At 36.6% G+C, this 12491-nt stretch overlaps 1 protein-coding gene across 2 annotated transcripts in view; it reads left to right on the plus strand.

Moving 5' to 3' along the window:
* The window catches only part of PNISR (PNN interacting serine and arginine rich protein), a 28149-nt gene that overhangs the window by 13834 nt on the left and 1824 nt on the right, over nt 1-12491 (plus strand). For both annotated transcript variants that reach the window (XM_082049324.1, XM_082049325.1), the window contains exons 3-10: nt 163-348; nt 3343-3566; nt 5213-5399; nt 5730-5920; nt 6524-6661; nt 7702-7801; nt 8504-8557; nt 9852-10022. In XM_082049324.1, the coding sequence (XP_081905450.1) occupies nt 163-348; nt 3343-3566; nt 5213-5399; nt 5730-5920; nt 6524-6661; nt 7702-7801; nt 8504-8557; nt 9852-10022 (1251 nt within the window). The remainder of the gene's footprint in view (nt 1-162; nt 349-3342; nt 3567-5212; nt 5400-5729; nt 5921-6523; nt 6662-7701; nt 7802-8503; nt 8558-9851; nt 10023-12491) is intronic.

A 12491-nucleotide genomic window follows, 5' to 3' on the forward strand; every position in this document is an offset into this window, starting at 1 on the left:
TACTATACACTGTGAGTAAGTTTCAATGGTACTCATGGTATAATACTTGCTGAAGGTAAACGTTGCTCGTTTCTCTTGAGCAATGAGACGTATAATTGAGAAACAGTGTTAAACTTCAGACTTGTGAATACTAACCTTTTAAATTTACTCTGTTTATTTTAGGCCAGATTGACTGGGCTGCATTAGCTCAAGCATGGATTGCTCAGCGAGAAGCCTCAGGGCAGCAGAATGTAGTGGAACAACAAGGAATGATGCCAAACGGACAGGATATTTCAGGAATAGAGTCTGGTCCAAACAACCATAATAATTTTCAGGGGGATCCCAACTTCAACAGAATGTGGCAGCCAGGTTTGTTTTCCTTCCCATTCATTCATTTTTCTAATGTAATGAAATTCTATTTTTGTCAGGTGTTTTGGGGTATGAATATGCCCTGTCCCTCAGGTTTCAAGATGCAAAACTACCAGTAGCATCAACTAATTGAGTATCACAGCTGCTACTTTCCAGTCAAGTGTTCCACAAAATGGGTAGCAGTACAGGCACGAAGGTCTGATAACACAACTCAGTAATGTCTCTATAAAATTTAAAAAATGGCCTATAATATATATATGCAAAAGATTTGTTCTGTCCCTGAATGTTGTAGAAAGATAAAATGTGAATTGCAGTTACATATTTATTTCCCTGGATCTTATATGTTTTGTTGCCTATTCTACTGCAACAGGAACAGCAGCACTGAAGGCAAAAGGATGCCTCAAAATTAAAAGAGCATCTGTTGCTCTCTCCTGTGGTGTAATATCTGCTTCTGGCAAGATCTTGACATGTAATCTGAGTTCAGAGTGTAACTAGCAGATGCTGGCTTCAGGTGTCTTAAATCCTAGAAAAAGGAGATAAGCAAAATTCTGGGGGTGAAATATATTTTTTATGACATGTTTCATATATTTAGTATTTGCCCTTTTTGACTTATGTATGAGATTGTAATCTGTGTAATTTTTGATTGAATGCTTCTGTTAGTATAGAATATTTTCAGTTCCTTATAACTTCCTCAAAAATTCAGTTCTGGCCAAAAAATTAATTTTCTTTTTAAAACTTCATAAAAGAACATTGACAATAAGCATGGGGTAGAGATCAGGTATTTTCTGCTAAGAATTTTTCTGAAGCTGTTCTGAAGTTGTGTTCTGAAAGTCTTCTGAAAGGTTTGTTCTATCACCACTCTATAATGCAATTTGAAATGTGTGAGCAAGGTAGTTAGTCAGCCTGTGTGCATGCCTTCTGTTGTCTCGGTGAAAACTGCATTTCATGCTTGATTCTGGTAATAACTGAAAGAATAACACCTCCAGTTTTCACTGTGACTATTCAAATTTGTCTAAGTGCAGTTTTTAATGAAAGTAGGGTTAAAATGTCATTGGTGGTTGTTACACGTGCATAACAGAAAGGAGGTAGACATCAGGTTTCACTTAAGTTTAACCTGCCCGCCCTGGGCTAGGATTTATTGTAGCCACATGTAAGAATTTTAACTTTACTATGTGTCAGAACATAGAGGGTATTCTAGCTGTATTTCTGTATAGTAAGTAGAGGTTTTCACAAGAATACCATGTCATTATGGGATAACTTGTTTTTCATATGATCCTGTGGGGGTGAGTTCATCCTTCTATGCTTTTTTATCTGTGAGGTGAAAGAGAATAATATATTAAGTGGTAGTTTTTGCAAATAGTCACAGAATGGTAGAAGTGAGGAAGACATTTCACTGATAATTATAAATGTTAGAAGCCCAAGCTCACCCAGAAAATACAGAACAGGAAAACATCTTAGATCTAGGAGTGAGAATAATGTATCACCTGGGAAACAGTGTGCCAATGCATTTTGTTGTCATAAGAATATGCTGTTTTCCCAATTTTTTTAACACTGATGAAGATCATGCTGATGTGGATATGACCCAGCTTCCCTTAATTAAGGCAATGTGATTCTTAATGTGTAAAAGCAGTCACAGCATACAAACTAACTTGTAGCATGCGTGTTTAGCCCAAGTTCTCTTCATGTGTTTACTCTCTTTCTACAAAGCTTCATCTTTCTCGAGCTCCTTCCAAGTTTCTTTTTGGATCCAAAAGCGCCTTACGCGCTACTAATAAAAAAGCAAGATGACAATCTGAAAATGAACTGTGTAACTAGCATCATGAATGCCTTATTTTGAAGGCATTCATGTTCCACAGATGAAAACAGAATCTGTATGTGACTTTCAAGTCAGTTGACTTGAAGGAAACTGGGCGTTTAAATACTGTCAAATACTAACACAGATATTTATGAACAATAACTCTTGTAAGCTACACTTAAAGGATTCTGTCCCTTAGAATATTTTAGGAGTATTGACTCTGGGAAAAGATTTGATTAATCAGCTAAACATGACCTACCACAATGACAGTGAGAGTGAAACAAGTGATACAATCTCTGAAGATACACAAGAAAAAAAAAAGAACAACCAAGTAGAAAAGCTATGGTAACCCTTTTATTTGCTACAGTAGTGGATCCAATTATGATGCAGTTTGGAAGGACAGTAAAAATTAGAAAAATTGAAAGAATTAGTAAAGGACTGGATGGAAGGTAGGAGTTAACCTAGAGGTGAGGTATTAATATTACTTCTGTTACTGGTGAAAGCTACAAGCGGATGCTCTTGTAGTCTGAAAGTGTCTTCATAGTGGACATAGTTTTTACACTGATTTCTTAAGAAGACAGAGCTTATGGCCACATATTATGAATTCATTCCTTAAACCCTTTCACTCTGTTATCCAGTTGTAGCTTATGTTTGAGGGCTTATGATTATAGCTTATGCTTGAACCTGTGCTAGATATTGGAGAATCCAGGGAGTTACCCACTCTGAAGACACAAGACTTTGGAAGGCAGATTTCGGTGGTTCTGCTGCTCACAAAATCATTTGCTTTTAATAATAGGTCTTATAAGTCTATTATGCAAAGGAATAAAATAGCTCATTTCTTTAGAAGTTGAAATAACATAGAAACAGAGAAGTAGGAGCAGTTCTTTAAAAGTGTACACATTTTGTAAGTGCTATAGAGGACTCAATATCCCTGGAAATTTATAAAAAGATATTTACAACTTGTCTGTCCAGTTCTGCCCCCCTGTGTTTTAGTTCAGCTACAGCTATTCGTATTTCCTTTGTTTAGTTGAAGAATTATTGAGACAGTGTAATACAGTCTGTGGATTGATGATTCTTTATAACTTCATCGTCTGTGTTGCTTTGAGAAGCCTCGTGATAAATACAAGAACATTGAGTGATTGACGACTCATATAAATGATACTAACTTGGTATTGAATTGTATTCTGAATCCTAAACAGAATGGGGAATGCCTCACCAGGCCCCTCACCCACCTCCAGATCAGCAGTGGATGGCTTCGACCCCAAGTCAAATGGAAATTGTTCCTCCATCTGAAGACAGCAACAGTCAGGACAGTGGGGAATTTACTCCTGACAACAGGCATATGTTTAACCAGAACAATCACAACTTTGGGGCACCTCCCGATAACTTTGCAATGGGGCCAGTGAACCAGTTTGACTATCAGGTGAAACATATTTGTTGCTTTAGTATTGTAGACGCGCAGAGTCCCTTCCGTGGATGTGTTCCTCTAATATCATCTAGCGGCGACTTTCATTCTTCAGTTCTACAAACATCTACAGAATCTGTTATCTGCTAAGATACAGTTTTACCAAATACTTTACAGAAGAGACTTTAGAGTTTTCAGTTCCGTTTTGAGGCCAAAGTTGGGTTTTTTTCTACACTAGCAATGAGAAGTGGCTGTTGTCTGCAATATTAAAATGAATCACTGTGTTCCAGTATATGAATTAACATTATGTAGATTTGTTGGGTTTTTTTAAAAAAAAAGAAGAAGAGGGGAAAAAAATAAAGTTCAGAAATAGATACTTAAATATACTAGATAATGTACTATAGGGAACAGTCCTGTATTTGCAGGGAGATAGACTGGATGATCCATTGATCTTTTCCATATCTATCTACTGTAATTATTTGAATAAACAATGGTATTTCTAAAAAATCCACAGCCAATTTTTTCTTAATTCTGGCATATAAACTGCATACCATAATAAATCTGTAGGTGGTTTTAGCAGTAATAATAGCAGGGGGCATTGCACAAATCTTGAAGTACAAAGAAGTTTTGGATCTTTCCCCTATTTTCAGTACTTTCCAAATTCTTGATCTAAATGACAAACTGTACCTGTTAAAACACCTGCCTTCTGTTTGTAAACAAACCCAAGGGAAGATGGGCAGCAATGTGTTGCTATCTTCTGGCCTGCTTTTCTCTATTATTAAATTCTCTTGTTCAGCAATATTGTTAGAAAGTGAAATAATTATTTTCAAATACCTTTGTTTACTATTGTGGGACCAACTCTCTAAAATTGATTTCTCTAAATACTACAGAAGACTTGTTTAGCAGCAAATAATAGAGGGATGCTTGACCAAAAATTGTAGTGGAATAGTGCTTCTATCACTACTGATTTAAATAGTCAAAAGAGTATAACTTTTAAGAAATAATGCTGTAAATTTATTCCTAAACACTCTCCTCTTAAATAGTTTCATTAGGCATTTCTGGGCAGCAAATATTAAAACAAGCCCCCCCTCCTGTATGCCTCAAGACGTGTGACTTTTGGATTGTATACATCTTGCTCAGAACCCAGGGTCTGTCCTAAACTCACATATTTATGCATTTAATATTTTCACCAGCTATACCAATAACATCTGTGAATGATTACTGGAAAGTGCACAGTGCAAAATTCTTGTGTAATAAAAACTTGAACTTATTATTTTTGTCCTTGTGTTGTAGTTACAAGGAAAGACTGCTAGCATAGCTAGGCTTTTAAACCTTAGTTCTGTATAGTCTTCATTTAACTGCATGCTCTGATGATAAGCTGGCAAGGAACTGCTGAAGATAGATGGTGATTATAGGGCTGAATATTTAGCACAATATTAAGAGAGTTTGGTTGAATCAAGCCCTTTCAGCTTCATTAGTATCCCTACTTGTATAAGTATTTAAGGAAATCTTGTTTCTTGGGGGCCACAGAAAAAGAGATTGAGAGATCTCAGTAGCCTAGAAATTGTGGATTCCTACTTGCATGGATTTCTGTAGACCAACTTACGCACATGCCATATTTAGTGTTGTCATGTGAAGAAAAATAAACTGCATTACTCTTTCAGCATGGGGCTGCTTTTGGTCCACCTCAAGGTGGATTTCACCCACCTTATTGGCAGCCAGGACCACCAGGACCGCCAGGTCCACCAGCACCTTCTGCACCTCCTCAAAACCGAAGGGACAGACCCTCATTCAGAGACCGACAGCGTTCACCTATTGCGATGCCTGTGAAGCAGGAGCCTCCACAGATTGGTACATATTAACCACTCCTTAATGAAAAAATATAAAAGCTGTGTTTTAGAAAGAATAGCAAAATTTGAAGGCTTTTTTTTTTTCATAAAGTAAAAAGGGAAACAAAAAGCTATTATAGATGTTGTTTTTCCCCACAATCAGCTGTGTGGCTTGTTTGAATTGGGATGGAGGGTTTGCTTTTCTGTTTGGGTGTTTTGTTTTTTTTTTTCTTTTGGCAGGGGAAGGTGTTTGTTTGGTGGTTGTTTTTTTTTTTTTTTGTTTTTTTTTTTTTTTTTTTTGTTTGTTTGGTTTTTTTTTCATCCTACAAAACCACAAACCTTGCTTATATAGATGCTGTGAAGCGTAGAACTCTGCCCGCCTGGATTCGTGAGGGCCTGGAAAAGATGGAACGAGAAAAACAGAAAAAATTGGAAAAAGAGAGGATGGAGCAGCAACGTTCACAGATGTCTAAAAAAGAAAAAAAGGAAAATGAGGAGGCTGAAGAAGGGGACGGCCCACGGTTACCTCAGAAAAGTAAATTTGTAAGTAGAAGGGTTTGCTTTTTGTTCGGGTTTGTATTTCCTGAAAGATACTGACTTTTTGGTCTCTTCCAAACAGAGACTGTGTATTCCTGGTGACCTCTTCGTTTGTGTTGCTTAAAGTTAAGCTGCTGGTTTGTTGATACTTAATTGGTGTTTTGAAGTTGTTAATGTCTGAGATGCAAAAATAAATTATTTTTTCTGTAGTAGAAAAGAACAAATAATTAAATTGAGCTTTTTTTCTTTTCTCTATTTTGGGAGCATACGTAGGCTTTGGGGGTTTCAATTCCAAATCAGTAGCTGAAAAAATCTGGATACGATTATTTGCTGAAGCGAGTCCATTTAGGAAGCCTTGTCTTGCCTTCACTTAGCAGTTATCTGATTTGTTTGCAGTTCTTAGTACCTGTGTGGCAGTGAACTGCAACTAGGTACTTAGCTCACATGGCTAGAGAGGTATCTGCATGTTTATTGGGAGGGGAGAAAAGAAATAGTTCTATGATAAATATAATACAGATTTCAGTATGAAGTACATCAAGTTGACTGTCATAAATAGAAACTACTGAGCTTCACTTCTAAGATTGTCCTGAAATGAGGTTTTTCTTGTAGGACAGTGATGAGGAAGATGAAGATGCTGAAAACACAGAAGCTGTAAGTGTTGGGAAAATCAGCAGGAGTCCGTCCCCAGCTCCTCAAGAGGAGCAAAGTGAACCAGAAATGACAGAAGAAGAAAAGGAATATCAAATGGTATTAGTAATGTCATTTGCACTAAGTATTTCTGTCTATTTGCTCGTATTTTTTGAGCATAGCAAAGTAGAACACTTCTTCTCTGCCTGATACTGCCAATAGAGGAATAGTACACACCATACAGGGAAGGTCGGTTATATTTGCGTGTCTCTTTATAATGCTGTCTTTCTCATATAGGCAGATATAGGTTATAGAACTCATATTTAGGACAGTAATGAAAAAGTATAAGGACTATAATCTTCATGTGGATCACTATTAATTCTGTGGTTTTGCTTAACTTGTCAAATTCCTGAAAACTTCTAACGATTAAGTGCACCTGTCTGAATCTATGCTTCAACCTCAGTTCCTATGAAAGGAAATTTAAGAAATACGTTCTTGCAAGGAAGTGTTAAAAATCTAAGTCCTAGACCAGCAACAGTTTCACTGTATCTGCAGAAACTTCGTACTTCAAAATCATAGTTGTGTGCTAATTGTACAACTGAAACCTAGTTAATGAAGGCCCTGAATTCTAAAAAGTTTGAATATATTTTTGTAAAGCACGTGACCAGACTGAGCAGCTTGGAGAGCTAGCTACCAACATATCAATTTTTGTAGTAAATATGTAATAATAAAATCCTGTATAGGTAACCTCTGATGAATTGTGAAGGATTGGGATCAGTGAGACAGCATACCAGCCAGAAATATGCTCTTTATTTTTTGAAAGAATTAATGGGATTAGTCTAAGTACGTTTCTGATGTACATATTAATCTGTTGTATCATCTTTGACATTATGCATCAGTGCTGTAGATAGCTGTGTAATACATGTGAATACAGTTCACAGTCAAAATACAAACTGTTCTGAAAGTTTTGAAATCAGGTCAAATTTAAACAATTTCAGACTTAGGTTTTTAAGTCACGTCTGTTGAAAGAAATCATTAAATGAAATGTGCAGGAGAGTAATTTCTTAGTCATTGAAAGAAGTGAGGTTCTGTGGACATAAGTTGAATGCAGCATTTATTCAAGAGGTTTTGGCCTTTATTGTATGTACAATTTTCTTCAGATGATGCTGACAAAAATGCTGCTGACAGAGATTCTCTTAGATGTCACAAATGAAGAAATTTATTATGTGGCCAAAGATGTTCACCGTAAAGCAACTAAAGGTATGCCAATTCTTTTTGAATTTTTTTTAGTTTCTTCTGTGAATATTCTATATTTGCATGTCTCTAGAACATTTAACCTCCATAGTTATCCCCCAAGAACAATTCCAGTATAATGCATCCAACTTGGTAGGGTTCAAATACAGTAATCATGTACTGTTGTCCTGTGCAGTGTATTGTGAGTTACTTCAGTTATTCCATTTCTTTCATACAATTCATTTATTTAGTTAAAACGGTACCTGTTTGTAAATTGCTCTTGAGTTGTAGCTGTTTCTAAATGCTGTCATCTTTATCTCAAGTTCTTAGAAGTTCAGAACTGAAAAGAGACAAACTTTGTATCCTCAATTAGTAATTCATTTGCTTTCACTATTAACATGTATTTACATAACAAATTTTTTTAACATAACTGAGTTAATCTAAATATGTAACTACTGAAACTTGAAAATTATGTGCAGATGCTGTAACTTGGAAAATGATTTATGCGTATATGTTTCTGTTTTTCTGTTCACTATTAATTTGCAGTTCTAAGTCTTCATGGTCAGAAAATCTAGAACTGGTTTTAAATGGATGATGCGTTTTTAATGTTTCTTCTCTCCCTCCAAAGAACAGCAATAGTAGTAGATTTAACAATACCGTAGACTCATGACTATGAAATCGTGGCTATTTGTGTTAACATGTTGTTCCTGTTGTTGATGTGATACAAAGCTCCTGCAAAACAGCTGGCACAGTCCAGTGCACTGGCTTCCCTCTCTGGACTCGGTAAGTATGTTCCTTATTTTTGAGAGGGCTTAAAGGGGGAGTTTCACTCTTGCCTTGCATTTCTAGAAATTGCATCTTGAAACTAGATTTTAATTGACTGGGAGCATGGGTCACTTTCCAATAACTTTATCATTATCAGCACCTTTGTTTGTTCCACAGGTAATCCTACTGATGTAAGTGGGATGGTTTTTGGAGTAAAGGACTAGTCAGTGTGAGTTAGTGTGTGAGAGTCTTGCCCTGATTTTGAAAATACATAAAAACTTTAGATAAATTTACTTTTCAAAATGTGATTGTTTCAGAAGCACACTGCAGTCTTCAGAGAGAGGAATACTGGTTTATATTTTTCTGCTATTTAGATCCATCCAAACAAGAAGGGAAAGTTGGTAGAAGAGTAATGCGAAAGTCTATAAATAAAAATATTATAATCTTTGGAATTATTATTTTACTGAAAAGCTACATAGGCACAGAGGCTCCTGTATCATATATTACCAGAAACAACACAGGAAAAAGAGACTGAAATTCCAGCTTGAGACACAACAGCAAACGATCTTTCCCAACATGCTTTTTATCATCTAAAACATACTACAGTGTCAGTCATCAGTTATGTGCTTGTTACTTGGAATTCCGTTCAATTAGTTGAATGTTGTCATCACAAGTATTTACATGTTTTAAAACGAACTCAATAAAGATGATAAGAACCTCAGACTGAAAGGAAGTAAGATGTCTCCATGTCAGATGTTTAAATTGACTTTATCTTTTTTATCAGTCCAGTAGTTATTAATATCTCTAGAGAAGAAGGTCCATTTCTGTTCCATCTCTGTACCTGTCAAAGTGCAGTGTTTTCTAAATCAATATAGGCAAGTTGATATGGCATTCAGAATTTCTGTAGCATTGGACTACGGAGGCAGCTGAAGTCATTTCAGAGATGTCTTCTGGGACAGATCCCAGGCATTTTCTGTGCAGTTGTCGATACAGAGGCAGGCATTGTTACGATCTCTGCAGGGAGCTTTTTTTGCCCTTCCATACAATGGAAAAAGTACTGTGATCACAGCGGTTGCTTGCTGAAAATAGACGAGCTGTTCCAGAAGGAGTAGAACCAGACAGTGAGCATCAATGCAGATATGGGGGCCTTGATCACGCCAGTCAAACAACTTTGGCACTTACCAGAATAAAGTGACTTCTTCAGAGAAGAGAAAGTGAAGGAAGGGCAATGTTACCCTCCTCTTTGCCCCACAGAAATATTAAGAACAAAGCTTAATCTTTCCTCGTGATAGACTGGACTTTATGCACGCAGGTGGACTGGGTGGTTATGGATCAGGAGACAGTGAAGATGAGAGGAGTGACAGAGGCTCTGAATCATCTGATACTGATGATGAGGAATTACGACACAGAATCAGGCAAAAACAGGAAGCATTTTGGAGAAAAGAGAGAGAACAGCAACTACTACTAGAGAAACAGCTAGAAGGTAAATCATATAATTTCTTCTTACCATGCTGCTATATGTGGAGTTTACTGCTGAGTATATGTAAATTGGTAGGAGAGAAAATGCATTTTAAGCCAAGTTTAGAAAGAATGTTCTTAATTTAAAAGTTTTAACAGAAAGATGTCTGCGCTACTTGATCAAAGTGGGATTTACTTCTTTTCTTTCTAATAAAAAAATTCATGTAGTCTTTTCCATAAGCTATTCTACTTCACTGTTTAAAGAACAGACATGGTGCATATACATCTATATGCTATGGATTTTGTGCAATATAAATAACAGTATCTCTATAAAAATGCATGTGTGTATGTATATTTTTTTAAAAATACTAGTATCTCAGTTGCGATTGGGGGATATATTTCACCTTTGTTCACCAGACTGCAGTCTGGATAAACTTGATTCCTTAAAGTTGTATATTAAAGTACGTGAAGCTCATTTCACGCCATCTGAAAAACTTGCTTTTCTAGTACATAATCTCAAGCAGTGCGCCTTTCAGAATGTACAGTGGGAGGCTGCAGTTTCTTTGCACTCGCTCTTCTCAGTTGTAGTTGAGGTTTGTGTCCATATGCTGTAGCTTCGTAACTGTGTTTTTATACCTAATACCAGAGAAAGATTATTGAAACCAATCAGTTCACACGTAGCCTCTGAGAATGTGACTTACAAAAAAAAAAAAAAAAATCTGTTGTTTATTTCTGCTTTTCTGTACAAGGAAAGGCTTGTCCTTTTGTACCAGGAACGTAGATCAGAAGGGTGTCACAGCCACCTTGCACAGCTGAAGGGCAGTCTGGATGAACAGAGGAACACAATGGGAAGAAGTCATGTTCTAAGTTCATGAGCTGGAGGAGACAGCATACTTATTTCTTATTTTAAGATGGATTATTTCCTCCTTTTTATTTTAAAGGCCTAGAAGTAAGACTTATGAATCTCTTTAAAAAAGGCTGAACTAACGAAACTTTTTATTTCCTTAATATTCCTATCTCCCTCTGATGTTTTAAGATTTATGCACAAAACAATAGCCATATGAAGAGTGACTGAGTGGTGGCCTATGGCCTCTGTCTTCCTAGTGCAAGAGACCAGATGCCAGTTTGGGGGCATCTCCATGGGGCTATTCACAGAAATACAAATCTAGAGTAAAGAGGTTGATTCTATACATCCAAAGAATCTGAAGATTCTATACATCTGAAGAATACTAAATGCAGGGTCTCATTTGTAGCAGCATTTAGGAAAGGCATAAGATTTCTAATAACAATACAGCATCTTCCAACATACACTGGCTTCTGCCTGTGTTACCTAATAACTCAGGAACCAGATGGAATTATTTTCTGGGTTAGATTTGACCGCCAGTTGCCATTTGGATTATTCTGGGTTTCTGGATGCAGTTTTATGCCCTAACATAATTCAGGAACTGATGGTCCACATCAAAAGTCCATTTTCTTTTGCTAAAAATGTTGTATGTCAGTTACTTTTTTGGGTTCAATTTAGAATGGGAAGGGGAGATAAACTTGACCAGTGATGCAGAGGATCCTAGGTTAAACAGAAATAAGTAAATATTTCTAAAAGTTGGAAACCTCTGGAAAATGCTCTGAGGGTCTGAATTTCTTTATTTGGCTATATGAAAATCTTGGCTTGATACTAATTAAGTTACTTTCAATAAATATATTTCTGATTTTTTTTTGTTATCTTCATACCATGTTTATAGTATTGTACTTGCTGACTACCAGGCTTCTATATAATCTTCACTGACATGAACTTTTTGTTTTGTAGAGCTTTATCATCTATCTGTATTAAATGCTGTAGTCTTATCTTTGAGCTGAGTCTTAAGCAAAGAATTATCTACAAGTCTTCTTTTCACGTTGTTCTTTCCTTCCTTTGAATTCATTGCCTGTAAAACCTATTCAAAGCAAGGACAAAGATAAATTACTTGTCCTAGTTAGCATTTAGGAGTAATCTAAGTTAACCTAAGTTAAAGCTGTAAACTCGATATTTTCTTTCAAAAAACAAGCATGCGTCACTACAGCAGAAGGTACTTCTCTAAGGCTTTTTTGGGTAATGAGGCCTACAAAACCAAATACAGTTACAGCCAACGTTGTTCTGAGGTCGAGAGGCCACCCTTGCATTGTGTGGGAAATATAACTTCACAGCAGCCGGTGGTCATTCAGACGCAGATGGAGAGGGCTGGACAAGAAGCGTAGGTACAGCTAGAGAGGTGTTGTAGGAGGGAGAAGGGGAGAATCAGGTGTGTCAGAAAGTTGCAGAAGGAAAAGTATGTGTGCGTAGATGAATTCCAGAGTTCTGGTGCTCCAGGATATTCGTTTGAGAACTTGGTCTTAAACCACTGAAACATGAAATAACATCAAGGACTTCTAAAAGCGTTTGGGTTTTACGCTTTTTCTAGACCAGGAGGGACAACTTTTTTAGAATTATAAAAAAAGAAAATAAGTTGTTTGGTAGGTA

Source organism: Streptopelia decaocto (assembly GCF_964273445.1).
Source record: "Streptopelia decaocto genome assembly, chromosome: 3".
Lineage (NCBI taxonomy): Eukaryota > Metazoa > Chordata > Aves > Columbiformes > Columbidae > Streptopelia > Streptopelia decaocto.